This window comes from Trichosurus vulpecula, chromosome X, assembly GCF_011100635.1.
Source record: "Trichosurus vulpecula isolate mTriVul1 chromosome X, mTriVul1.pri, whole genome shotgun sequence".
Lineage (NCBI taxonomy): Eukaryota > Metazoa > Chordata > Mammalia > Diprotodontia > Phalangeridae > Trichosurus > Trichosurus vulpecula.
In genome coordinates, this window is record NC_050582.1 from 51,957,855 (window position 1) to 51,985,114 (window position 27,260).

Consider the following 27,260-nt stretch of genomic DNA (forward strand, 5'->3'; position numbering starts at 1 on the left):
TCTGTGACTGCAACGTGATGCTGTTGGCTGCTGAATAGGTGACTTTGGAGGGGATCAATACAGACCCATTCTCGTCTTTCATTATTTCAGTGAATCTGTGATTTCGAGTTTCTGTTTGCGCCTCCAGTGCTTACTACATTTATTTTCCTGCCTTCCTTTCCTTATTGATAGGAGTACAGGCCCCAAACTATCTTCTGTCTGCCCTTCCTTATGTGATTGCTACAAGATGAACTGTCATTGAGTTCCCATTCAGAGGTCCTATTTCCAGATCTGGGAACATCTCTCAGGTTGCATCCATCTGCATTCCTTGCACAGCCACTTATTAAGCCTTGTGCAAAGAATCAAGGCAATGCTCCGTGAAAAACATTAAACCTGGGTTCTGTGCACAGCAGTATGCTAGGTGCTGTTAGTTTGAACTTGAAGAACTTGAGAGGAAAAATACGTTTTTTCTCCCATGCCAAGTCCCTTTATCTCCGCTTCCTTCCTTCCTTCCTTCTCCCTCTCTTCCCTTCCGCTATTCCAGTCTCTCCTTATTGTAGTGCCTATTCATAACTATTACATTTTGATGCATTAACCTCTTTTGCTCTTGCAAAGTTTCTAGACTTCTGCTCCTCCTTCAACCCAGGTCCGCTCCTACTCCCCGCCCTCTAGTGCCTCGCTGCTGCTGTTGTCCCCGCCCCTTACTCATTACGTCACAGTGTCCCCGCCCCCAGGTTTGGAACGGACCAATAGGAAGGCGGTTCACAGCCCAGTCGTCCCGCCTCCACGCTAAGTCCGCGCCCTATTTCTCCTCCTCCTCTCCCACTCCGCCCCCTTCCCGCACGCTCACCCTGCGGACCTCCGGGGTTCCGAGGATCGGGCGCTATGAAAAGTGTTTGCCCTGTCGCTGCCGGTAAGGGGTTACGGCGCCAGCCTCCCCGCGGGGAGACCCAGAGGAGTCTGAACGGTGGGAGGCGTGGAGGGCTACGGGGAGAGAATCTGAGGTTCGGGCGGCCGGCGCTGCCTCTCCTCAGCTCCCCTCCCCCCCTTCCCCGCTGGCCCCCCCCCTCCCCCGCCAGCTTGGGCGGGAGTGGCTGCTCCCCCCCCCTCCCGGCAGGCCACGGGGCCGGAAGTGCCGCCATTTTTCGCCTTTCGTACTATTGACAATAACAAGCCCCAGTTTTCTCTCTTGAGCCCCCCCCCCCCTTCCTCCCTCGCTCTCTCCCTCCCCCCTCCCGAAGCCCAGCGTCTCCCCTCCCGGGGAGAGAGAAAAGGAGGTGGAGCGGGCGCTCGCCAAGCCTCCCCCCGCCGCTCCTGGAGCCAGGCGGGGAGGGGGAGAGGGAGAGAGAGAAAAGCAGGAGGGGGGACCAGCTAAGAGTCCTGGTCCTCCCTCCCTCTCCCTCCCCTCCCCTCCTCCCTCCACCCTTCACCCCCTCCCTCCCTCACTCACTGACTGGCTCGCTCCCTTCCCCTCCCCTCCCTCCCCTGCATCCCTGCTTCTCCCTCCCTCACCCCGGTCCTGGATGGGTTGCTTTTCCACCTTTTCTTTCTCGCCCACCCGAAGGGCTTCATGTTTCCCAGCCTATTGACCCCAGCATTTTCATGTTTCCAACAGGTTTCTCAAACCCCAACCCCCCAGCTGCTGCTGCTGCTCCTCCTTCCCAGGAGGTCAGACCTGCCACTGATGGTCATAACAGCACTAGCCCCACTTCGTCCACCTCTGCCTCCTGTTCCAAGAAGAGAAAGTTAAACATCAGCAGCATCAGCATCAGCAGCAGCAGTAGCAGCAGCAGCAGCAGCAGCAGCAACGAAAAAGAAGACTTTGATCCCATCCCTTTTTCCTGCTCCTCCCCTCCCCCGCCCCCTCCCAAGAACTCCTCTACATCCTCTTCTGCCGCCTCCTGCCCAGGGATTTCAGTTGCCACCCCCAACCATCACCACCTCCAGAAGAAACTGCGTTTTGAGGACTCCTTGGATTTTATAGGACTTGATGTGAAGATGGCCGAGGAATCGGCATCTTCTTCTTCACCTGGTCTTGCTGTATCTCAGCAGCAGCAACTTAAAAACAAAAGCTTATTAATCTCCTCTGTGGCTGCAGGGCACCATGCAAATGGGCTGACCAAAGCCCCCACTACCATCTCTAGCTTCACCAACAGCAAACCAGGTTCGGCCAAGAAATTGGTGATCAAGAACTTTAAAGGTAACACCAGCTAAAATCTGGAGTATTTGGGGGGATTTATGTTGGGATAAAGACCAACAGAGTTAGTTTAACACTTTGTGAGCAGCTGTATGTAGTTTGCCCTTGGGGGCAGACTCACAAAGTTCTCTCTTTTCGGGGGAAGGCGATTCTTTTGGGTGGGTGGGTGGGTGGGTGAGATATTGTTTACATTAATTGCCTTATGTTCCTTGTGCTGAAAGATATGCTGTGCATTTCTCTAAAATATTTAATATTCTTTCTTCACAATTACTGCTAATGTTTATTTGTACACTTAATCCGAAGTGGTTACTACTGTGTATTATATCTTACGGGATCCTCAGTTATTGCCTCTTTTTTACAAGCGAAGAAAACTAAAACTTAAAAAAGGTTGATTTGTTCCAAAAGTCATACGTAGTCTTGGTAACTCTTTCTGCTCGGGTCACATTTTCCTCTACTTCTGAAATGGTAATGAATTGATGCAGTTTTCTTTCTCTTCTCTGGTGGCCAGGTAGCAGGCTTTTGCTCTACCAAAATTGTTTAGTTTCTTGAGCATGAAGGACATGTGTTATATGGTGAGGCCACAGTTTAGTGCTCCCAGGAGATCAGGTATTTTGAACTTAGCATTAAATCCTTTTATAAGTTGATACAAATCTGTGGGCAATGATGTAGTCTCGGATTTATAAGATTAGCTCAGTTCTAAGCTAAAAACTCCAGTTTTCTTGAAGATAATTACATTTGTTTGGGGAGGAAGAAGGACTGTGTTTGTGTTTTAAGTACTGTATCCTTGAATTTGAAGTATAGATAGGGAAAGGAGATTTTCTAGTTCTTAATTCCATCCCCAACATCTTTCCTAGGCTTGAAATTTATGGTTTTGCAAGTGTTAGTTGTCTTAAGAAATTGAGTTTTATAGTTTCTTTCCTTAATAAAGATCTTTAGGAGATGTGGGGTTTTTTTTGTTTTATTAAGCCCATTTCTCCCTTTTCTTTGTCATGTGTTAGTGGTTTTTGCTAAACATGCATGAATCTCGCTCAACTGCCCTCTGCTAATGGTGCTTATTTTCAAGGGTGAACACTCGAGATGTTTTGTACCTCTTCATCATTTTATAGCCGAGCCAGCCATATACAACTCAATTAGTCACCCCTCTTAAGGCAATCCTCTTAGTCATTTTGGTTGCTTTTTCCCAGACTATCTCTAACATGAGCACAGCTTCATAGCATTGGAGTGCTCTGAACCAGACATGCAGCATTATTATCTTCTCTCCCCATAGAACTGCAGAGTGCATCACATTATATACTTCACATAGAGGTACATAAAAAACACTGCTGAGTGTTTTTGAACATATCCAGTGTCTTGTCCCTATCACTTTTGCTCCTAGAAATACAGGTAGCAAACTGAGGCTTTCACACCTAAATGAACTGTAATTATTTATAATGTATGACTGTGCCTGTAGATTAGGCTCACTGTTCCAGCCCTTGAATAATCTGCTTAATTTTTTTTGTATGTAAGGAATTTATTAAATGAGAACAGCTCCCGACATGTCATACAGTGTTAAAACTGGAAGTAACCTTCTAGTTCACCTCGTCCAACCCCCTGTCCTGGCACATTACAGTTTTAGCTCAGTCACCTGTACTTTCCATAGCTGTATGGCAACGCCAGATGCCATGGTCACCGGTACTTAGCATCTGCTTACTTTTGAAACTTCGCCTTTCCAAACAGTATTTTGAAAGACCATAACCTTATCACTACCTGCAGCTTTTTTTTCCCTGTACACTTGGTTTTAGAGGCATAAAACACTTTATATACACAGCACTAGTGACTAACTGCCGCACTAGTCTTAACACAAGTCAGGTCATCATATCAATTTTCCCATCTGTAAAATGTGCTATATGGTACTGATCTATACCTGTTTGTAGAATACTCTGAGACCTCTGCACTGAATGTGCAAATGTATTGTTCTAAAAATGAAATCTCTCGAATAAATTTCTGCAGATGCAGAGGATTGAACTAAGAAACATTTTTAATATTAAAACTTGTTGGGTTATTTACAAATTTTGTATACACTATAACAAGTTTTTATAGATAGTATCATGAATACCTGATGTTTCCATTTCTTTGGCTATCCGTTAATCCCATCTATAAAATGAGGACATTGGTTGATCTGTCTGGGAGGTCTCTCTTCTGACGTGTCAAAAGATTCATTCTGGAAAGTTAAGTTTAATGGAAAAATTTCTAAGTTTCCTGTGCTAGTTAATATTAAGGAGATTAGACTTTCCTCATGTTTATGTAGTCAGTGTTAGTGTAGAAGTGAGGAATTTGCTATTTTCATGGCAAGATCTTTTTTTCTCAAACCTACATTTGTCTTTTCTCTCATTTCTTTCCCACCCCCAAAACCTTTCATTTTTGCTGTAATATTTTTGCCTTAGGTAAGGAGAGTGACCTGTATAGTGTGTGGGGGGAGGAGGGGGGGGGAGGTTTGAAGAGTCTTGATCATTTGTCATTTGCCTGAAAAAAAGTCTTAGGCATGCACAAAATGATCTGTGAGTGCTGTGATCCTTTGGTGTTTCCACATTTGTTTAAGAAATAGGTTGTATTTGTTGTGGCTTTTTTTAAAAAGGGTGTCCATGAAGACTTTTGTTTTTTTAAATTTTTTTCTCTGAAAATATAGTTTGACCTGGATTAAGGCCCTGCCTTACTACTGATAAATGTCCATATAGAAACTCATGTTGATGTTAAGGCTGTATATGTGATGGAATGAAATTAGGATTCTCATTCTGATTTTGGAGCTGGCTCATCCATACCTTGAATCTCACTTTAAGGATTATTGGAACTCTGTAGGAGGAAAAGATTTGCTGGGTGTCTGGAAATCGGGGAGGAACAGAAGAGAGTTGGTTCTAATACTTCTATACTGTATGCAAGGTTTGTAGACAATATCTAAAAGGTCTTGATTTGAGGTGATTTTTAAAAGTTTTTGCTTGCTACACATACTAAGCTTAAAGAGAATGGTTACTTTAATGTTTAAGTAGGTATAACAGTATAGTTGGTGTTTCCTTGGCATGATTAACTGGCCCCTGAACATAACATTGTTGCCCAGTTGGTTTACTAAAGCTCCATTATATTTGAGAACCACTGGATGAACAGTGAATTCGATTGCAGACCCTTCTTTAAAACATAAGCTGCTTGACGTGCTTTTTGGAAACTTGTTGATGATGTCTCCTACGTAATAATTCTGATATCAACCTTTGTTTATCTTCTAGAAAAACCTAAATTGCCAGAAAACTATACGGATGAAACATGGCAGAAACTGAAAGAGGCCGTAGAAGCCATTCAGAACAGTACTTCAATTAAATACAATTTAGAAGAACTCTATCAGGTATGTCTGAGTTTGAACCTATAGATTACATTACCTCCAGTAGAGCGTGCCTGTGATTTTACTTCTCTGAAGCAATTTTAAAGTAGATTTTTGTGGGCCTTCGAATGCCATCGCCTTTGCACTTTACTTGATTTTGTTATAATTGTCAAGTATGAGGTTCTCTCACACACTAGGTGTGTCTGTATGCCTTCGTGCACACGTGCCCATGCCTCACATACGCAGGGACGTGGTTACTGAAGTCCTTATATAATAAGACTGGCTATAGGCTTGGCAGATAGAGCATGAAGCAAACCCTCCATGGACCCATTTCTAGGAAGTGCTTCTGCAAGGGACTTTGACGTCACCCAGTTTCACTGTAGCATGTCCTGAAGACTGGGTTCTAGTGTCTTCAAAAATGACATTTGCTACTGGTTGTGCCTGAGTGTTTAGAAAGGCCAGAGCAAATACATGATCTGTTTTGTTAGTTCCTTTCTGTCTGCTGCTGCTCACAGGGTCTATAAAAGGGTCTTAGAAACTCTTCTCTGCCTTGCCCCTAGAGTGGGCGCCTGTCTTTCTTAGATTGTGGCCCCCCAGCTTGGTCTCTTCTTACTTCTTTCCTGCCCCTTTGCTTCAAATCTCTCTTAGTGAATTGCAGTACCTTTGAAAGGATTTTTATTAAAAATTTTTTCTTTTTCTTTTGAATTTGATGAACAGGAACAAACATGACCATTTCCCCATACAGAGAAGCCCCAAAAGAAGACTTGCATATGAAACTCTGAATCTCCACTACAGTGCATTGGCTTGTGTCTTTGAAGACTCAGCTTGTTAGTTCCAATACTTCCCTGCTTGTCTATCAGTTGTAGTACTTTGAGAAATTAATTCAAAATACCACTTTTAGGGCATGAATTGATTTCATGTTCTTAGCTGACTAAAGAAGACTTAAGCCGGAGAGAAGCAGCTTTTGTGATGAAAAACTTGTTAACAATTAGAGCTATCTAAAAGTGGATTGGGCTGCCTCTCATTAGAAATCTTTTAGCCTAGGCTGGATAACTACTTGTCTGTTATTTTGTAGATTTCATTCTTCTGATACCAGCTAGCCTCGGAGGTCCCCTCTACCTCTTGAGATTGTGTGATTATGCCAAGGTACTTTACCGAACAGTAATTGGTGGTGTCACTCTTGCACCAAATTGCTTTAGTGACTTGATACGTGGCTAATTGGAGGAGAAAAATCCTCAAATTTAATATTAGTAGAATCCCAGGAGGAAATTTTTTTGGTGTTTTTTTTAAATCAATAGTTATAGTATTTATCTACATATTTTAATACTTGGACAGTTGGTTCTCAAATGACGAAATAGATTTTTTTTTTCTATACACAGCCTGTTTCAAAATTTCTAATTTACATATTAGACTATTGTGTTATATACCAGATTCTCTAAGGCACACAGGAGCTGTGTGGCTCTTTCTGGCTAGTGGTGATCTTACCTGTTTCTCTCATCGTATATGTAATTGAAGACTATTCCATCACCGTATTTGAAGCATGTTATAAATTTCACTTTGGGGGAAGAAAGGATTCTTCCATTTACTCTTTAAAAAGCATATAACTTGAATATGTCTTGACTTTTTCCCTCATCATCTTTGTTTTTTTCAAATAGCTTTTGGCATTTTTATTTGGATACTATTGTACATGGGATATAGCCTAGAAATATGGATTCAAAAATTATGCTTTTTATAATAGGAGTGGACTGTTATTAATGAACCTAATTTACTTGGTCTCAAGTATTTTTCTAAGCTTTTGAATTGAATTTTTTTTTATACTACCTTAGTATACACACATTTGAAGAGTTGCAGTTGTTGATTCTAATTGCTTTGCTATTTGAAGCCTAAATTTAAAACTTAAGTTTTTGGATTGTTCTCACAGAAAAATTATTTTGAGTTGTTCAGATGTTGAAAAGAGGAGGAACAAAGCTAGGGTACTGGTGTTTCACACCACCTGGCTTTCAGGTCCCTGTTTTGTACTTGAGGCAGATTCATTGTGTTTTTGTTTGTTTGTTCAAAGATGAGCCTTTGTTGGAGATTGTTTGCATGCTTTGCCCACTTAAGTTTTCAGTTTCTAGAATAGTGTGCACATCGAAGTTTTGTTTCTCTTAGCACTAGGAATACATACCAAATTAGCACACAGATTTTTAGAATTTGGGCTTAAGTAAGCACAATTCCATTTCTTTGTTTTCCAAGATGTTTACGTATTTAACTTTAGTATGTCAAAGCACTATAGTTTTGGGTGTGGGATAGGCAGTTCTAACTTCTGTAACTTGAAAACCATTAGCCATAGACCTGGTTGGCTTTAGTTTGTCTTATTGAATATAAATTGTATGAGCGTTGTTTCACTTGGCTATTGTATTTTTTAAGGGCCTTCTTCTCTTTCTTTTAAACATAATAGCAATTGATTCTGTGGCTAAAGTTTTCCTGCTTGGCTTCAGAATAGCTGGATGGTAAATGGATGGCAATTGAACAAATGCTTGTTAAGCACCTGTGTTCTAGCTTCTCGGTGAGACACACAGATCCCTCGGTCCTGCCGCTGGGAAGCTTCACATTCCAAATATGCTTCAGTAGACACCATTAACTAGGCTGAGAGAGCATTTCTGTTCCTTACTCCACAAAAGAGTACAGGCTGTGATGGGATGTGTATGACTCAAGTTGCCTCAGCAAAGATTTAATTTCTTGTGTGTCACGGTCTGTTCTAGGTTCAATGAAGAGATGACTTCTGCATTTTCTGGTTACGTACCAGTCACATAAATATATAAATATGACTAGTAGGAGGAGGAATAGTAGTGGTTGTTGTAGTAGTAGTAGTAGTAGTAGTTGTAGTAGTAGTAGTAGTAGTAGTAGTTGTTGTTGTTGTTGTTGATGATGATATTTAGCTTCCTTGTTGGCTTGTTAGTTGGAAATAAACCTGAGAACATTACTCTTATTTTCTGTCTGGGAGTCTTTCTGATCTCTGAAGGAAGAGAAGTTGAGCAGTCCAGGAGGGAGGCACACCATTACACTGGCAGTGTTTTGGAGAAGACCACAAAAGCAGGCATCTTGTTGGAGCAGTTCTGTGTGAAATAAATTTTAACTCCTGGGCCTTTGGGGTAGTGATGTATTTCTGGAGTATATAGGAGAAGGAGGTGACTAGCAGCAGTGCAGAGTATCTTTCCCTGGGTGAGGGAGGCCCTGACCCCTTTTAGTTAAGGAAAGGCTTTGGTGACCTCCTCTGCCCTGCCTGGGAACTGCCTATTCAGTTCAGCTAAAGTTTGCTTAACTTTCTCGTGCAGGTAACTAGGGTCAAACTTGACACTGTTTGTAATTGTAGGGAAAGTTAGGTTTTTTAAAAACTCGGAGAGATTTAGCAGTGTTTAAACATTGCTAAGTCCTTCCTAGGTTATAATCACAGTGTAATTCTTGGAAAAATTACCTACAACTTGGTACTCTTAATTTTTAATGATTTCAGTATGGTATGTGGGCCTGTTTTAAAACCATTAAGAGTGTGTTAAAATCTAGCTAGCTAATGAGAGAGTTCTGGTTGGCAGTATGGAATTGTTTTTAAATACATAAAGTCTGCAAAAAAAAAGATAATGCAGTAAGCAGGTATTGAATCAGAGAGAGACAACACTAAGGGTCAGTGCTTCAGAGAGGAAACACCGAAATTCAGTCTCTCCTCTGTTTCCTAGGTCTTCAGGTAGAGAAATTGTGGGTTTCCGTGGACTGTGTTACTTTCATTTTAATCCTCCTCATTTTTCTTTCTCTTCTTCCCAACAAATCCCACTCCTTACCCCCTTTTGCTCCTGCTCCCACACAATAGACAATATATTTTGGGAGCACAGGATTTGAATTTTAGCTATAAAGCCAAGACATGACCTATAGTTCTTCCTACACTCCATTTGCTGCATGCTTCTGCTTCCACTGGTGAGTGAGTTTTTCAGTCAAATAAGTGTTTGGGATGGGTATACTTTGGAGAGGAAAGGCCAGAAGTGGGATAAGTAAATTTAAAAAAATTTTCCTGTCATTAGCTTATATGAAAGAAATAAACACCTATACATTTTATATAAAATCTTAAAAGATTTACAATTTTGAAAAGTCTGTGTTCAGCTTAAGAGTAATTGCCAAGTGGTGAGGATAGATGGCTGGCACTGTAATCAAGAATGATTGGTAGCATGAGGTGTAGCCAGTAGGGTGCCGGACAGACTTGGAGTCAAGATGACCTGAGTTCAGATCCACTCTCAAACACTTGCTGGATGTGAGACCAGGGGCAAGTCACTTTCTCTCTAAGCCTCAGTTTCCTTATCTGTGAAATGGGGGTAATAAGAGCACCAATCTTTCAGGATTGTTGTAAGGTTAAATCAAATGAGATAATCTATGTGCAGTTCAGTGAGAGCCTTAAAGCATGCAGAGATATTCTTAATTTTGTGTAAGTAAAGGGCTTTGTGAACTGTAATGTACTATCTGTATAAATGGTAGCCATTATTACCATTTGTACAGTTAAAAAAAATAGGATGTTATACCAAACTCCACGGGCCCTACAAATTGTTCTGTTTTAGTGGAATTTATGAGTACAGAATGCATTGCTAAAATCCCAGAGCTGAGCCCAGCCCGAGCTTCGGTTTTCTTCTTTCACTTTTTTCATGAACCTGACAAATGTCAGCCAATGTGAACGTTTCTCCATACGAAGAACAGAAAAGGAGGAGTCCATATGAAGCTGTGAATCTACTGTGCTGCAAGCAGCTCGGGTTTTTAAAAAGACTGTCTTTCAGATTCCAGCCTTGCCCTGCTTGTCTCTGTCCCTTTTTGACCTGCCTTCTGCTTGTTTCTCCATTTTTCCAAATGATTCCTTGATGCTTTTATCTTTTTTAGTATCACTATCAATAGTAATGGTCCCCCCCACACCCCACCCTCTGCTTCAGTGCATTGCATTGTATTGAATTAATGCATTTTATACAGGTGATCTTTAGCATTTTCTGTTTCTAAAGCACTTGCCTTCTGGTATCTTCTTTTATCCTGACAATGGCCCTTTGCTGATGCTTTTACTGGTACAGTCACATCTTGGTGTCATAGATTTCTTTCCTTGCCCTAATAGCTATGGAGCTGTGGACAAGCCGCTTGGCCCTTTCTGAGCTTTAGGCCTCCCTTAGGACTTTGGAGGGAGTGTCTGATGAAATTGCATCCCCGAAATGCCCCATATCACCCCTGGAGCCCATCTCTTTCTGGACATTGCCACTCCCATATCTGTCACCACCATTGTGCTTTAAAAAAGCTGTTAAGGTTTTGGGGGGGTTTATTTTATGTTTTTGTCTTTTGGATTTTAAAAAATTCCCTTGTAACAATGAAAAAGAGCAAATTCAACTAACAAAGCCAGTGACATCTGAGAGTTGATGGGGGAGCTTTAATGGATAACCGCTACTTGATGGCTGAACAAAAGAACAGTAACAAGCATTAACTGTTGAATGTACTATCAAAACCAAGACCTTTCTTTTGTCTTAAATAAATGCAGTCTTGTTATCTTTTGTTTTTCCATCATCTATTGTAACTAAAATATGGAAAAAGTTATCTGTGTCCCCAGATTCATAGCTCCACAGATGTGCAGAGAACCAAAGGAGATGTTTTCTAATCTCTCTTCTTTACTAGCCCTCCCTCTCCTTCCTTTTAAAATTTCTTATCTCTTTTCTTTGCGTCTAAGTTTGGTCATTATAATCGAACACCATTCAATTTCAATTAAAATCTGGATTTTTTTTAAAAATTAGAATTTTTTTTCAGTTATCAAGCATTTTTTTTTCCTCTTCCACCTCCCTCTACCCAGAACAAAATGAAAAACAAAAGCCTTTAACAAATAGTCAAGCAAAACATCTCATATTTGCCGTGTCCATCTTGAGTCCGTCACCTCTCTGCCAGGAGATGGATAGCATTCCTAATCATCAGTCCTCTGGGACTGTTGATCATTGCCTTCAACAGCATTCTTGAGTCTGTCAGTGTTACTTGTCTTTATAATAATGTTGTCTTTGTAGGCATCGTTATCCTGGTTTTGCTCTCTTCACTCTGCATCAGTTCATGCCAGACTTCCTAGGTTTCTCCAAAACTGTCTCTTTTATTATTTCATGTGGCTTGATTCTGGCATGATACAGCAATGAATATGGTGTTCCATGACATTTGTAACATAATTTGTTTAGCCATTCCTTAGTTGATGGGTGCCCCCTGAGTTTTCTTCATTTTTCGATGACACTAGCTCTATCTTCACAAATTCCCTAAATTTAAATAAGGTTTCAAGGGACTCGATAAAGTTCTTCCCTTTTAGTTCATTAAAACTTTCCCTGGGTATTTAGAATTGATACCATGAATGTCTGAGTGATAGTTTAAAATGTAAATGATCAGCATCATCAAGTGCCTTTCTTGTGCACAGCATTATAATATCAGGGACATGAAAATTTCCAGAGCTCTGTGATGAAATGACACTAAATCTTTGATAATAGAAGGCTGAGATCTTAAGCATGCTGGGAATATCAGATGGTAAAATGAAGTAGAGACTGATTTGACCCATTTCTTTGCTGTCCAAAGATATAAAACCTGGACCTTTCAAAAGCACTGTGACTAACAGGGTCAGGGTCCAAAGACTTAAGCTATTTGCTAAGATTACTCGTTGTAGAAAACATGCTGTATCTAAGCCTTTAGCTTTCTGATATGAGAGTTTCTATAGTAATAGTATTTATTGTAATGGGATTTTACCATCTCAAGTATCCCGTTTGCATTGAAAGGACAGCTAAGATTAGAGTCCTTTCATCAAATTGCAATTATCCTTCAACTTTACTTATTCTTCTAAGTCTGCTTAATGACCCCTTCATAGAAAAACTCCAACTCCCAAATCATTCACAGAAGCCATGGAACCAGACATACTGAGACATCCAGGGCCTGGGAGAAAGACAGAGGTGAAGCATGTATTTCATCATCAGTAGGCATTCATTGAATGGGTACTTGGAACAGGGTACTGGTCTAGGACGCTGGGGATGCTAAGGTTCACAGACAAAAGAGCCCAAGACAAAAAGGCCCGGTCCTACTAGGGGATTAGAATCAGGTTGGAGAGGCAGGACATTATCTCTCTCCCTTTTTCTCTCTTTCTCTCTACCTGCCATCACACATCTTACCCAATGAATGGTAGAGATAAGTGCTGTAGGAATACAGGGAGTGATGATTGCTGGCTGGGGCAGTCTGGGAGTGCTTTGTGGAGACTGGAAGGCTTGAATTCGAGGGCCGGATGGCTTAGACCAGAAGAGATGAGTGGGGAGGGCAGTCTAACCCAGTACCTTTTTGAATGAATGAGGGAATTGCCAGGGATTGCCTGCTGTGGGACTGAGTTGAGAATCTCTTTAGGGGAAACCTATTTCTTCACTTTATTTTCCAGGAAGATGGGAAAGAAAGTTTCAATCTAGATGGGAGGTAGGGTAGTTGCCTGAAAAACTTCTCTCAGCCTGGTTTGATCCCTAGACCCTGAAGATTAGAATGTGGTTTACAGTATATTCCTTTTACTTCAGCCAGTGGATTTGGTTGCCCCTTGGAATTCATCAGATCTTTAGGGATGTGTGCCTAGGTCTCTTCTAGGAGATTGAAAAAGAAAAAGATGAATAAGGTAAGGTCCCTGATTTCAAAGGGCTTAGAATCTAGGAGAGGAGATTAGCCATGCACCTAAATAAAATAGAAAATAGACTGACTCCACTGTCAGAGCTCACATGAGGGGAGATTTCACTTCTCGCTGAGGGGATTGGGGAAAGCCAGGGTGAGGAAGGGCTAAAGAGCATTTCTGGGACAGAAGTGAGCAGCCAGGCAGCCAAGCTTGGGACATGTTCTAACATTAGGCGGAGTATAGAATGGGTAAAAAGAAGTGCTAGGAGATAAGGTGGCTGTAAGCCAAATAGCGGCTCTCCACTGTCATACTGTCTGGGATAGGCAATGGGGAGTCAGTGAAGGATTTGGAGCAGGGGAACATTGTGATGATTGATATCCCTGAGCTAGACCACTGGATCTGATTATGAAGAGAGGGTGGGGCTAGGAGATCCTCAGGAAGCAGGAATAACAAAGCTTGCTGTTGCAATTTGGAGGTACCAGTAGGAGAAACCGAGGGTGGCACTATTTTGACCCTGGGCAGAATGGCGATGCTGTTAACAGAAAAGGGGAATTGAGGAGAAGGATCAAGTTGGGGAGGAAAGAGAAGTTCTGCTCAGGACTTGCTGTTTGAGGTATCCATGGGCCCTTCATTTGGAAACATTCATCTAGAGTATAGGAAAGAGACGAAGGGTAAAAGATGCAGCTTCATGAGCAGGATATTAGAGAGGAGAGAAAAGAGGGACTAGGAACTTTTGCTGTTGATTGAGGCCTATAAAAGAATATTTTTTACATTTGTCACTACATCTGAATTCTTATCAAATTTCTTCAAAATCCTTTTACTCTCTGTGCCAGCTGTTTTACATTTGAAACGCATTTGGTATACATAACCACGACACTAGGCAGCAGCAGCCTGGAGGTTGTCCCTTTGTCATCTAGTCCAGGCAGTAAGAAGAGAACAGTTTAGCTTCTGTAGAAGGACAGGAAATTGCAATCATTTGTCTTAGGGTTATCAGTTGTACTGTTTTGCAAATTTATATTTGGTTAAATATTCTTAAATTGAAACCTTATGTGGGAGAAATTTCTCATAATTATATACTGTATCTCTTGTTAGGAAAATCCTGGTGACATTCTCTGCTTTTTCCAGTTGAGAAAAAAATTTTTAAAATTATAGAAAGCCAACTTTTAGCCCACTGTAGGTATTAATCTTTTGATTGAGGTACCAACAGTACCCAGAGAGTTATGCCTACGCGTGCTGAAGAAAAAGAAATTGGGATTTGTAACAAATCAGTGTGTAAGTAGATAGCTTTTGTATGTCACAGTTGCTGAGAATTGAATCTCCTCAGGGCAGTGTCTTAATCTTATCTACAGATGTGTTCATTTCAGTAGAACACTTGACTAAATCTAGTGACTTTTATCTTGATGTGTAACTATTCTCAAGTATGCTAGCTACCTTTTTTAATAAATATCATAAAAGGGTATTTTGATGTAAATCATTGATAATGTGTTCCATCCTTTCTTTAAGATGGTATTTGTGTTTGGCCTTTTTTAAAAAAATTATTGTTTTTCCAATTAATAAACATTTCCTTTCTCCTCCATATCAGTCACCAACTTGAGGAAGAAAAACAGAACCCTTGCAATAAATATACATAGTCAATCAAAACATCCCCACATTGGCCATGACCAAAAATGCTTCTTTTTCTATGTATTAGTCCATCACCTCTGTGTCAGGAGGTGGGGAACGTTCTTCATCATCTCTGGAATCACCATTGATCAGAATTCTTAACCCTTTCAAAGAAGAGCTTTTGATCGTACAAAGGATAGAGAAGGTCATGGAAGAGAAAATAGGCAGTTTTGATTACATGATATTTAAAGTTTTTTCCACAAACTAATATAGTGAAAATTAGAAGGGAAACAGTTAACTGGGGAAAAATATCTTTGCAGCAAGTTTGTCTAACAGTTTTATTTCTTAGATAGATGAAGAACTGATTCAACTTTATAAGAATTAGAGCCATCTCCCAGTTGATAAATGGCCAAAGGGTATTAGCAGGCAATGAAAAATCCAAGCTATCTAGAGCCCTGTGAAAAAAAATGCTCCAACTCAGTAATAATGAGAGATGTATATCTGTTTAATCTTGCAGGCTGTTGAAAACCTGTGTTCCTACAAGATCTCTGCAAACTTATACAAACAGCTGAGACAGATTTGCGAAGAGCACATCAGATCCCAAATTTACCAATTCCGAGAATATCCTTTTTAAAACATGAACAACATGTAGCACATTCACTTTTATTTGCCTTTCCATTCTCTCCCTGCATTTTCATCCCAGTTCCATTTACCTCTCTGGAAAGAGACATAGCAGGTTTTTGATTTTGGAACTGAATGTTTCTAATCTAATTTTACAGTGTGTGAGGTTAGTACCAATAAAGTGCACTTTCAGCCTTGGCCTCTTCCCCTAAAAAACTTCCATTAGGGATGGGGCAGGGAGAATGAATCTTCAATTAGAAACTGGAAACGTGGGACTTAGTGTATGGAAGTTCTGAGGGGGCTTCAACTCTGCCTTTAGGGCAGCCTTGAGAGGAAGCACTGACATTGTCAAGAAATTGCACCATCATCTGGGATTGTATTGTGTAGCTTCATTGTGTGGGACATTCTCCATGTTTATTTTTAAAACTGCTTTCGTGTATTACTTTGCATTAGACTGCTAATATTTTCTTAACATCCCTCCACGGATTCATTGGACAGTGTTCTGTTCCTAAAGAAGATAGATAAATGCTGGCAGAGTCATTGCAGACAAATGGTAAGCTCCAAGAAGTCTTTATAGTTAAGCCAAAAATACTGGAGTAGAAACATCATCGAACGAGGCCAGGGAAGGAAAAAATGACAATTAGATTTTGTTGAAAGATAATTTTAAAATCCTACTAGCTACTTTTTCAATATTTGTTTTTGTTCTTAAATAGATGTTTTTGATGTTTTAAAATCTTAAACAGAGATAGTTGTTCATTTTAGATTAATTTTCATCTTAGTTCAAAACCTCCACTAAAGTCCTGCTTTGATACCCTATCTCATGGCATGGAGGTGACCCTGCCTTCTTGAAGGCTATGCCAGTGGAGGGTAAATTCTGGCAGGCTCTGCCAATCTAGAAGGGCTCTGATGATGGGCCTGGCGAATGAGGGGGATATCTGTTGGCCAAGACTTAGCCATCTATATCTAGAAAGGCTCATCATCATCAGGGTGACTGCAGGGTGACAACTCTTTGAACCACAGCAACTCTCAAAGACAGTCTTTGATTCATAGGAGACTCAGGTTCAGTGCAGATGGAAGAAGTACTCACACCAATGAAATTAGACATTCTTAAAGATTTGGGTTTTAATGTCTTTTACCCAGTTATTACTTTTTTAAAGCTCAGCATTTTGTCCCATCAGAGAATTGGCAGATGTTCTCTATATAAAATCCTGTTTGTGTTTCAACTGTGAGTCCTGCTAGTGGTTTCTGGGTTTAAGCCTGGTCAGAGCCCAACCTTTCTGTTATCCATTTGGGTCCCAGTAGAGCTGGTTTTCTGTTAATCAGCCTGGCAGCACATGGCAGCCTGGTACATCGGAGCCCCAGCTCGGCCACTGACTGTAACCAAGCTGTAAAAGAAGAGGATTTGATTGGATGAGCTCTGATGTGTTTTGAATCTATCCCAGAGCCACAGTTTTAGAACCTTCTTTGCCCATGCCTTTGGCCACCAACTCAGTTCCATTGAAAAGGAGCATTGCATGTAGCTCTCCATGTTGTTTCTGAATAAGGAGGTAATAGGATTATTCTATAAGGTTTCCCTTTCTGAAAAGTCCATATGAATAAGATTAGTGGGAGAGAGGAGTGTTGAATTCCCAAATATGTATGTGTGTACTGCACATATTTACTGCTTGCTTTTTATTCTCTTTAGGTCTTTTTATGAACAAATGATATTTCAGTCTTTAAAAAATACAGAAATTGGTATGATTTATTTTCTTTCCTGGCAGATCATGATCAGGAGCATTTTTTTGTTCCTGGATCGAACCTATGTTCTTCAGAATTCAATGCTGCCTTCCATTTGGTAAGAATGCCCTCAGATAAATAGGCTTATCTGGTACAACTCTTAGCACTGACTTTTGCTGATCTACACTGCCAGTCTATTCTCAAGCCATTTCTATTTGGCTTTGAACTCTGGTTAGCAGTGTAACTTTCTTAATATTATGGCTTGCTCATACGAAGATCTTTTTGTATTCCCTTAGCACATATCAGTGGACACAGTTAAGATAGATCTGTATGTTGGAGGAAGCCAGCCTTGTGTTCAAGTGTTTGCTTTGACATAACCAGAGTAGATGGTTTCCACACTAAATAATCAATACTGATACCATTTATACTTGGAGGAAACACTGCAATTTAATACCAAAAAATGGTTGTTTAAAAAAACTATACTCAATTTGGGCCAGTTTTTATTGATCACTCCTTTTTATTTATTAATAGTTTACTTTGAAACGGTGTCAGAGACAGCACCATAAGAAAAACTTAGGCATGGAGACAGCCTGAAGTTTAGGTTTGTTTCTGTTTAATGACAAAAGGTATAAGTACATTCTAGTAGAATATTTAAAAAAAATAAACTTGATATTTCATTCTGCCCATGCGCAAACTTTGTAAAGTAGCTGATTCAAAACTAAGAATCATGATTACAATTTGTGGGAAAAGTTAATATTTTCAAAAGTTGCCAATTATTTAGGAAATTGTTTGGTTGACTTTCAGGGACATGGGTCTAGAATTATTTAGGACCCATATAATTAGTGATCAGAAAGTCCAGAGCAAGACTATTGAAGGCATTCTCCTTTTGATTGAGAGGGAAAGGAATGGTGAAGCAATTGATAGAAGTTTGCTTCGAAGCCTTCTGAGTATGCTTTCAGATTTGCAGGTGAGTGTTTTTTCTACTTCATACACTAAAGTCCTTTTCTGATGCTTCTTCATAGTGTAGAGTTGACCCTAGGTTCTCAAAAGCTATGCCAGCAAAGTGTAATTTCTGGTAGGCCTTACCAAGCTGGAAAGGCTCCATCCATATAGAAGCCTAGTGACTAGACATCTGTGTTCTGTGGACCAGGCTAGCTAAATTCAAGGAACTTCATCACCAGGTTGGTTGCAAGGGATGAAACTCTCAAGGCTATCTCCTTGGGCAGAGATGGGGCCTGATCTGCCTTTGTGGAGGGGAAGTACTTATGCTGGCAAAAATGAATCACAGACCCTTGAAGTAGAGAATGTCACCACTAACCAAGTAGAAGATAATTTCTAGTTGGGTACTTTATCAGCCAAATTTGTAATATGCATGTGGCAGTTTCTCCACAAATTTATTGAGTGAATGAATGGATGAGTTGACTTGCTTTCTCCTTTATTTCTTAGATTTATCAAGATTCTTTTGAACAGAAATTTTTGGAAGAAACCAACCGGCTCTATGCAGCAGAGGGTCAGCGTTTAATGCAAGAAAGAGAGGTACTTGAAAAGCATGCTTGCTCGTCAGCCCCCTGCCTCTGACAATTGACTAGCGCCTAGTGGAGCTCATGTAGTCCATGGAATTTTTTCCCCCATTTTCTTGTGACACACTTCTTCTCTGTGACACTTTCTGAGTTCCCAAAGGCCATCATTCCAGATCATCCACACCACTTGTAGTGTCATAGCTAATGATGCCTGTCAGCTCTGTCAGGGGTAGGCCAGGCTGGGCAGTCTTCTGGATGGTTCGGGGGAAAATAGGAAGTGACAAATTTGTCTTTGCAGGTTCCTGAATACCTTCATCATGTCAACAAACGTCTAGAAGAAGAAGCAGATAGACTGATCACCTATCTAGATCTGAGTACCCAGTAAGTATTACTGCATGCTTCAGCCTAATAGTTTTACCATCTGTATTTAATTTCTCAAAGGATTTTTGGAACATAAAAATGTGCCAGGAGTGTGATTTTGAGGCTTTTTTCATTGGTTTGTATAGTAAAGTAACACAAGCCACCAAGTGCTTTAATTTGATCTAGTTGAGTGTTGGATTGTTTTGTACATCCAATAGCAGAAACTGTGATAAGAGACTGCCTTGATCTTTGAGACCTTTAGGCAAAAGTTCAGTGGACATTGCTCAGAGAAAGCCTGATCCCATGATCCTCCAGTTCCTACCTACTGCCAATGAGTGCAGCACAGGCAGCTTCTTGGTTGCCTTCCTGACAGTAGGAAAAGGCCAAGCACAGTGAGGCCACAGAATTGGTTACTTTACAGTGCACATGCAAGTGCCCAAGGCTGTGAGCTCTTCCCTCTTCTAGACTCCGGAAGACCAGGGCATTTCTGCTGGTTTTGATTAAAGAAAGTTGGGACTAATAGAAAATAGCTTATTTTACAGTTCTTTTCAGGAGAGGCTTTAAATCCCCAGTGTTGGGGAATGTCAATAATTCTAAACATTTTTTTCTATAGGAAGCCACTAATTGCTACTGTAGAAAAGCAACTTCTAGGTGAACACTTAACAGCCATTCTTCAGAAAGGTAATTGTTCCAATATAAACAAGAAAGATTGTATTTATTAAAATGTTTGCAGCAAGTGGGAAATCTGGAAAAGATTTCTCTGTTGAGCCTAATACCATGGCTGTATCTCTAAGGAGATACGTAGGGGGAGGGCCCAAGTTGTATAACTATTTTTTTCTCCCCCTCAAGGCTGCATGTCATACCATCCTTGCCAGAAGTCAGGAGTCAAAATGAGTTACGATCAGTAGAACAGAAATGCAAAATGGGAATTCTTGATATGATATAGTAGACCCCAGAGTGAAAGGCAAATGCTGGGTGGTTGGCACTTGCTTTGAAGTCTATAAAGTTTGGAGTTGCCTGGGTCCTCATTTTACCTTCAGCATCCTCTATAAATTTCATCTGATCGCTGAGATTCCCTGGGCTTTTCAGATTTTTCACCTAGACAAAGCAAATGTTATTTGCTCACCTCTCCTAGGTGTTAAGGATCTGAACAATGTTTGGAATATGTTTAAAGATTGACAAGCAATAAAAGTAGAAAGTTGTACCTGTGGAAAGTCTTGTTAATTGGTACCTTTGGGATCAGAGCCAGCTGCTGGGAGGGGAGGCGAAATCTTCACTGGAAATCACACAGATCTTAGAATAGGCTCTTAGTAGGTGTGAATGAGATTCCCTACCAGGCATTATTGCATAAGAAGTCTGTCTGGTTCACTAGTCATCAGTTCATACAAGAAGTCTGTTCTCAGTTTTTTGTCTTAACGTTGTATGAGTGGAAAAGCTCCCGAGAAAGCGGTGTGTCCCTGAAGCCTAGTGTACTCTGGCATATTTGTTTATGTCATGTGTGATACGTGTGACTCTCAAACTCCAAACCTTGGTACTTGGTGTACCTCCTGGCTTTCAGTGTGCTAGAGCCACAGATTAGTAGGGCCTAGGCTTTAGCTCATGTTTCCCTCAAGTAATAGAAGAGGGTTTTCGTCTCTTTGGCAAGGCCTCTGGCACCAGCGTTTAAGAGGGTGCACTGTACAATGTCAAGAGAGAAACTGCTCTATGGAATCACTTGTACCTAGTGATGCTCCAGCTAGGGGTCTCCATTTTCACTCATCAAAGTGACTGTATTTTTTAATCCAAAGCAAATGTCTGCATGACCACCCTGATAAAGAGATGATGTCAACACAGTAACTTGTAGCTCATGAAAATGTCCGGTGATTCTTGTGTTCAAAATAAACTTGGTTGTTTTGTTCGCTTTTTTAATGCTTGAATGTTTCAAATGTTTAGGTTTAAATCACCTTCTTGACGAAAATCGGATTCAAGATTTGTCTCTACTCTATCAGCTGTTTAGTAGGGTCCGCAGTGGAGTTCAGGTTCTCTTACAGCACTGGATTGAATACATCAAGGTACTGACACACTCAACTTTGATTTTCTTTTCATCTCATGTAGTAAAAGCAGCCAGCTAAGACCTCTTTATCTGAAGGTCTTCAGTACATTCTGTATCCAAAACATTAGGAACTCTAGGAACTAGAAAGTGGAAAATGATCTATGTGTTGGTTTGGATGTCCCTGAACAAAAGCAGCACCAAAGCTGTTTCTCCTTTTGTCTCCTGTCTGGAGCAGCTGTGGTAGTGAATGTGGAGAGGGAAAGAAAACAGTTTCTTTTTTGGCCCAAATGATTGTGAGTTTGGCACGCTGCCCCCCTGCTCCCCGTTTTCCTAAAGGCTCCAAATGCTGATGCCTAATTCTTTAAAATAAAAAGCTCCTAAGGAGATTAACTCTCTGACCTTTAACACAAAAAGACAATCCTGTAAAACATGCCCCAATCAATACCTTATACACTGTAAGTATGCTGTGGGCTTATATGTGTTAATGTACTTGTGTCTACTAGCTTCAGCTTCTTCCTTTTTGGTTGCCTCATCATGGCATGGAGGGGATCCTGGCTTCCCAAAGGTTCTGCCTCTGGATTGCTGGTTTTGGCAGTTCTTATGAAAGCTGACAAGAAGAGAGGCCTAGGGCTACACTTGGTGCTTCCTGCTCCCCCCAGCTTTTAAGGTCCTAGAGGCTCAGGACCGGAATATTAGTATCTAATAAGACATACTGGTCTAAGGCATACAGGGGCTGTGTTCTTCCAGGAGAGATCCCTGTGTGTGACCTTGTGTGTCTTTGGAGGGATTGAAGTGAAGACAGTAGTTAGGTGGGGGTACCATTTTTTTTTAAAGATTTCAAAATAGCTGATTTCAAAATGGCTCTGTTATGTGTGTGGACAAAATTTTAAAGGAACAAAAAACTTAGTGAAAATTCTTTTTAAGAAGATAAATGTTCAGGTCCAGAGATTTCTCACTTTGAATATTTATTTTCTAGGCATTTGGTAGCACTATTGTCATTAATCCTGAAAAAGATAAGACCATGGTGCAGGAATTGCTGGATTTTAAGGATAAAGTTGACCATATTATTGATATCTGCTTTATGAAAAATGAAAAGTTTGTCAATGCCATGAAAGAAGCGTTTGAAACCTTCATTAACAAAAGACCGAACAAGCCTGCTGAACTCATAGGTATTTTTTCTACTCCTTTTTGTACCCTTATTTTATTTTTCCTTGGTTGTCATGCTATTTCCATTGATATCCTGCCTAAAAACTACACATACACAGTCTAGACACTGGGACCTGGGCTCCTAATTATGAAAGACTGTTTCTTGGTACCAGGTACTTTGAACAGTTTGTGAAAGGCCCTAACATAGTGACAGTCCTCTCTCTGGGGCTCACTTCTTCAACCATAGTTATCTGCAAAATTGCCAAGAATTTGAGATTTAAAAAAAAACAAAACCAAAAAGGTTTTAGGAACTTGAGTCAAAGGAGAGTCCTCTTAGGCTTTCATTCACAGGCTGTTTATTCTTGTTTTTGCACAATCCTGCCATATCTAGTGTCTCTGCAGCCAGCATAATTGCAATCTTGGATCATTCAGCAAAGAGACAAACACCCCTATACACCCCGGGAGTCCAGGAGGGCAAGGGCTTTTGTTAGTGTTCAATAACTCCCCATTTGTCCAGCTTTATCAAGGACTGAGGCGTTTGACTGAAGTGAATTGTCTCGGTAACTAAAGTGTTAACTGGGCACAGTGTTAACTCTTCAGAACAGTTGACCAAAATCCATTGCCTACATCCCTGTCATCTTAATCATTATAAATTGAACTAAATTGGGGTTGTCATGGAAATTTTAGAGCTGATAAGTGCACACTTAGATGATGATCATCCTGCCTTAGATTTGCCCAGTGCTGGAGAGTTTTTAAAGGGTTTGTGCATGCGTCATTTAGCTCTCACAGCCATGGGAAAGAGGCTGGCGAGAGAATTGTGATTATCTCCACTCTACCCTGAAGGTTACGTGTTTAACAAGGACCACGTGAAGCTGAAACTAGAACCCACTTTTCCTGACACAAAATTTTCCATTGCACCATTCCCCTTTATTTTGATTAATAGTTATTGTGCTCAAAGATGGAGCGGGAACATCGGTGTATAGTAAAGTAAGAAAAGGGGATGGAAATCTTGATGATTGTTTGTGAGAGATATAGGGGAGAAATATATGAAATAGCAACATGGAGCTCTCTGGATGAAAAGAATGTGTGGGTGTGATTATGAAAAATATATGTGGGTATAGACGTCCACAGAATGGATTAGAGATAGAGGAAAAGTCAAAGATGGATGGCAAGATAAAACTATTACATTTGTGGATGGAGAGAGAATACATGGGGATGTATTTTTATACATATGTACATACATACCTATATATACACACGAAGACACATAGCCACATGCTTTTGTATATACCTAATATATGCATTCATCATAGATATTATCTACATGTCTCTCAATCCATATATATTTTTTCCAATAGTTGCGGCTCTCCCCATTTGTATATGTATACATGCTGTTTTTCAGTGATTCATTCACACACACACACGCACCCTTTCTATTTTACGCACATAATCTATGAGAGTGGGCACAGCAGGGTGGATCCAGAGCCAGCCTGGAGGTCCTACCCCCAGCTTTCAGAGAAGGTGTCAGCCCCACCTTGGTACTGAGGATGTCACAGATCTGGGCCCTGTCCCTGTATAGATAGATCTAGTTCATATATGTAACCAGGCTTTTTTTTTAATCTGTATCTCTATTTGTCATCTATAAACATTCATAGAAATATTTGTCATGTGTGCCTTTATTTACATGTGCTAAACATGTCCACTTGTGTATCTGATTCAGGCTTATGTGTCCCTTAGTGTGTGCATTTCACATATACACATATACTTGATCATGTAGATATAGTTCATATTTCATCACAGATAATGTTTCACATGTAAAGATAAATACTTATATATATGTTTCTGTTTCACATGCATATATTAAGCTGTTCCCATGTGCTTTGCAGGCACACCCATCCAACACAGATAAGAACTATATTTCACATATAGTTGTATTCATTCGTATGTGTTTTCATCTGTCTGTATCTCTATACACAGATGCCTCTCCTTCTCTCTTCCTGTCTCTCTGTCTTGACAGTCAAGAGTTTTCATATGTATACGGAGATGTCTTTCTGTCTGTAGGCATTTCTCATATGTCTCTTCATATACATTTCACATTTGTCAATATTCCCACTCAGTCATGTGTGTTTCACATAGATATGTATCAATGTCTATATTTCCATTAATTTATGGGAGTTTCATATGTATGTGGATTTATAGATCTTTAGTCATTCATGTACATTTCATATAAATATGTGGATATACATATCTCCATTTATGCAGATATAGGCATCATTATTCATTTGTCTGCATGTCTCTCCATGGGTACATTTCATTTATGTGGATATATTCTAGATTTTGTGTGTGCATATAACTTGATATAAGTATATATTTATATTCTCCATTCATGTTTTCTCTATCCAGCTATTGACATTATAGATATCTGTGCAAATGTCTATTAATTTTTATGCATCTTACATGTACGTTTGCCTCATTCATTTATACACACTTCATAAATACACGTACACATACATTTCCATTCATATGCTTTTCACCTTTATATAGTATGGATGTATTCATCTCCATTCATATGGGTTTCATATAGAGAAAAGAGGGGAAAGGGATTTACACATCACTATTCATTTTATGAATTTCATATATATATATGTGTGTGTGTGTTTATATCTCTCTGTTCACGCACATTTCATATAAAGATTCAGATGTGTATATCTCCATTTGTTTATGTGTTTCATATGTGTGTATTCTGTAGTTCTCCATTCATGCATGTTTAATATTGACATCTAGAAGTCCTCATCTTTGTACTGTTTCATATACATCCATATGTATTTTTCATATGTATTGTATCTATTGACTTCTACATGTAGATGTCTATCTCCATTTATACTCCTCACATTTATTCCTATATGTAGATTATGCACCTATTTATATACATTTCACCTACAATATCTAGATACAGTAATCTCAGTTCATGCACACATGTTTTATCTACAGGTTTTGATGTCTGTATCTCCATTCTTAATATTTGTTAAATTGTTATGTTTTTATGTAGACGGATAACTATTTTGTTAAAAGGTCATACACATTTCACCTACTTGTGTATTGGTAGCTACCTGTGTTCTGTGTGTGTGTGTGTGTGTCTGTCTGTCTGTCTGTCTGTCTTTGTCTTTATCTCCATTTCTACCATATCTTATTTGGTACATGGAGGTACCATAGAGGTAGATGTATACCTTTCCATTCAGATGCCTTGTATTTCTATGTAGATGCTTCTGTGTTTAGACATCTTTATCTCCATTCAGACACATTTCATTTATCCAGATGTTGATGTTTGCATGTATATGTCTAGATCCCCCTTCACATGTATTTCATATATTTAGATATGGATGTCTTTATCTCCATTCATGCATGTTTTATCTTTATATATAGATGTCTCTCTGTAGATAGGTAGCTGCATACATCTCCATTTAGACATGTTTGTCATATAGATAGGTTAATTTCAATAGATGGATGCAACTGGTTTTTATTCAAACACGCATGCATATGTATTTAGTTATCCATACCTTCATAAATACATATGTAGATAGTGAAGTCTCTAGCTTTTCATATGCCTTTCATATATAGATTAATGTATGCGATTTCTTTCATATACATTTCTTATGCCATCTATGGAGATATATAAGTTTTGTATACATTAATCTGTTGATACACGCATCATCTTTTGTACACATTTCTTTTGTGTGTGTGCACGTATGTAGACATTTCCATTCATCTGCCTTTCCTAGTTGTATGTATTCAGGCAGCACTATTATAATCTTCTTCGTGTACTTTTTAGCTATGTAAATTCTGATATTTACCTATAGTATAGATGTCTCATCTCCCTCTGTAAATCCTTTTATTTAGATCTGAATTTCTATTTGTTTCACCTATATACACACATAGCTATATCTATGTGTATAGAGAAAAATAGATGTAAATATGTCCATCTCCATTCCTTCATGTATATTTCATCTCTCAGTACATGTTCATATATATAGTTTCTTCATTTTTATACATTTTATCTTTCTAGGTAAACATGTTTATATATAGGTGTCTGTATCTTCATTCATCCATATGTTTTATACATATGTAGATATGTATCTCTATTAATATCTGTATCTAATATCAGTACGTTTGTCTCCTTTTGTAGGCATTTCATATATCTATATAAGTGTGTATATATACACATGATATGTGCACATGGATGCATCCCTCCATTTATTTTCATTTTGTACATACATAGTTATATACATATCTACATGCATTTCCAGTCTATATGTAGATGTATACCTTCATATGTGTACATCTCCTTTATACTTTATACCATTTATTTGGATATTGATGTCCACCTATTTGTAGATGTCCATATCTCCATTCATCTACGTACATTGCATATCTATGCAGTTGTGCACATCTCCATGTGTTTTATAAACCTATGTGAGTGTGCATGCATGTGCATCTTTTCCTTCATACACATTTACTCTATTGATGTGTGTGTGTGTGTGTGTGTGTGTGTTCATTCATAGGCCTTTCTCACATTCACACTCAAACATATGTATATGTAGTTGTATGTATCTCAATACGTATTTCATGTATACAAAGTTACATCATTCCATTAATATGTGTTACATGAGGTATGCACCTCCAAACATATGTAGGTACATGTATCTCCATAAGCTTTTCATATATGTTGTATGTCTCACAGAATATCCATTTGTATGTTTTATATAATATGTCTATCCATTTATGTTTCTGATATGTCTATATTTCACACATTTTTATACACACACATATATATAATATATACGTACATCTTCCTGCATTAATAGTAACACTAAAATGACAATACTAATAGCAAACATTTATTTAGTGCTTTAAAGTTTGCCAAACCTTTTATGTACGTTATCTCATTTGATTGGCACAACAATCTTGTGAGTTAGGTACTATTATTAATAATCCTCATTTTACAGATGGGGAAGCTGAGACAGAGAGTTTTGACTTTCTCGGGCTCAATATAGTCAATAAGAGATAGGATTTGTTTGTTTTGGTTTTGGGGTTTT

The 27,260-nt window shown here is 39.4% G+C and overlaps 1 protein-coding gene across 2 annotated transcripts in view; it reads left to right on the forward strand.

Annotated features, from left to right (window-relative positions):
* The first annotated feature begins 818 nt into the window (after positions 1 to 818).
* The window catches only part of CUL4B (cullin 4B), a 45,254-nt gene continuing 18,812 nt past the window's right edge, over positions 819 to 27,260 (forward strand). For both annotated transcript variants that reach the window (XM_036739918.1, XM_036739919.1), the window contains exons 1-12: positions 819 to 892; positions 1,595 to 2,179; positions 5,431 to 5,546; positions 15,290 to 15,393; positions 15,877 to 15,946; positions 17,154 to 17,227; positions 17,914 to 18,076; positions 18,556 to 18,645; positions 18,928 to 19,010; positions 19,603 to 19,670; positions 20,922 to 21,040; positions 21,998 to 22,190. In XM_036739918.1, coding sequence (XP_036595813.1) covers positions 865 to 892; positions 1,595 to 2,179; positions 5,431 to 5,546; positions 15,290 to 15,393; positions 15,877 to 15,946; positions 17,154 to 17,227; positions 17,914 to 18,076; positions 18,556 to 18,645; positions 18,928 to 19,010; positions 19,603 to 19,670; positions 20,922 to 21,040; positions 21,998 to 22,190 — 1,693 coding nt within the window. In that variant the 5' untranslated portion in view covers positions 819 to 864. The remainder of the gene's footprint in view (positions 893 to 1,594; positions 2,180 to 5,430; positions 5,547 to 15,289; positions 15,394 to 15,876; positions 15,947 to 17,153; positions 17,228 to 17,913; positions 18,077 to 18,555; positions 18,646 to 18,927; positions 19,011 to 19,602; positions 19,671 to 20,921; positions 21,041 to 21,997; positions 22,191 to 27,260) is intronic.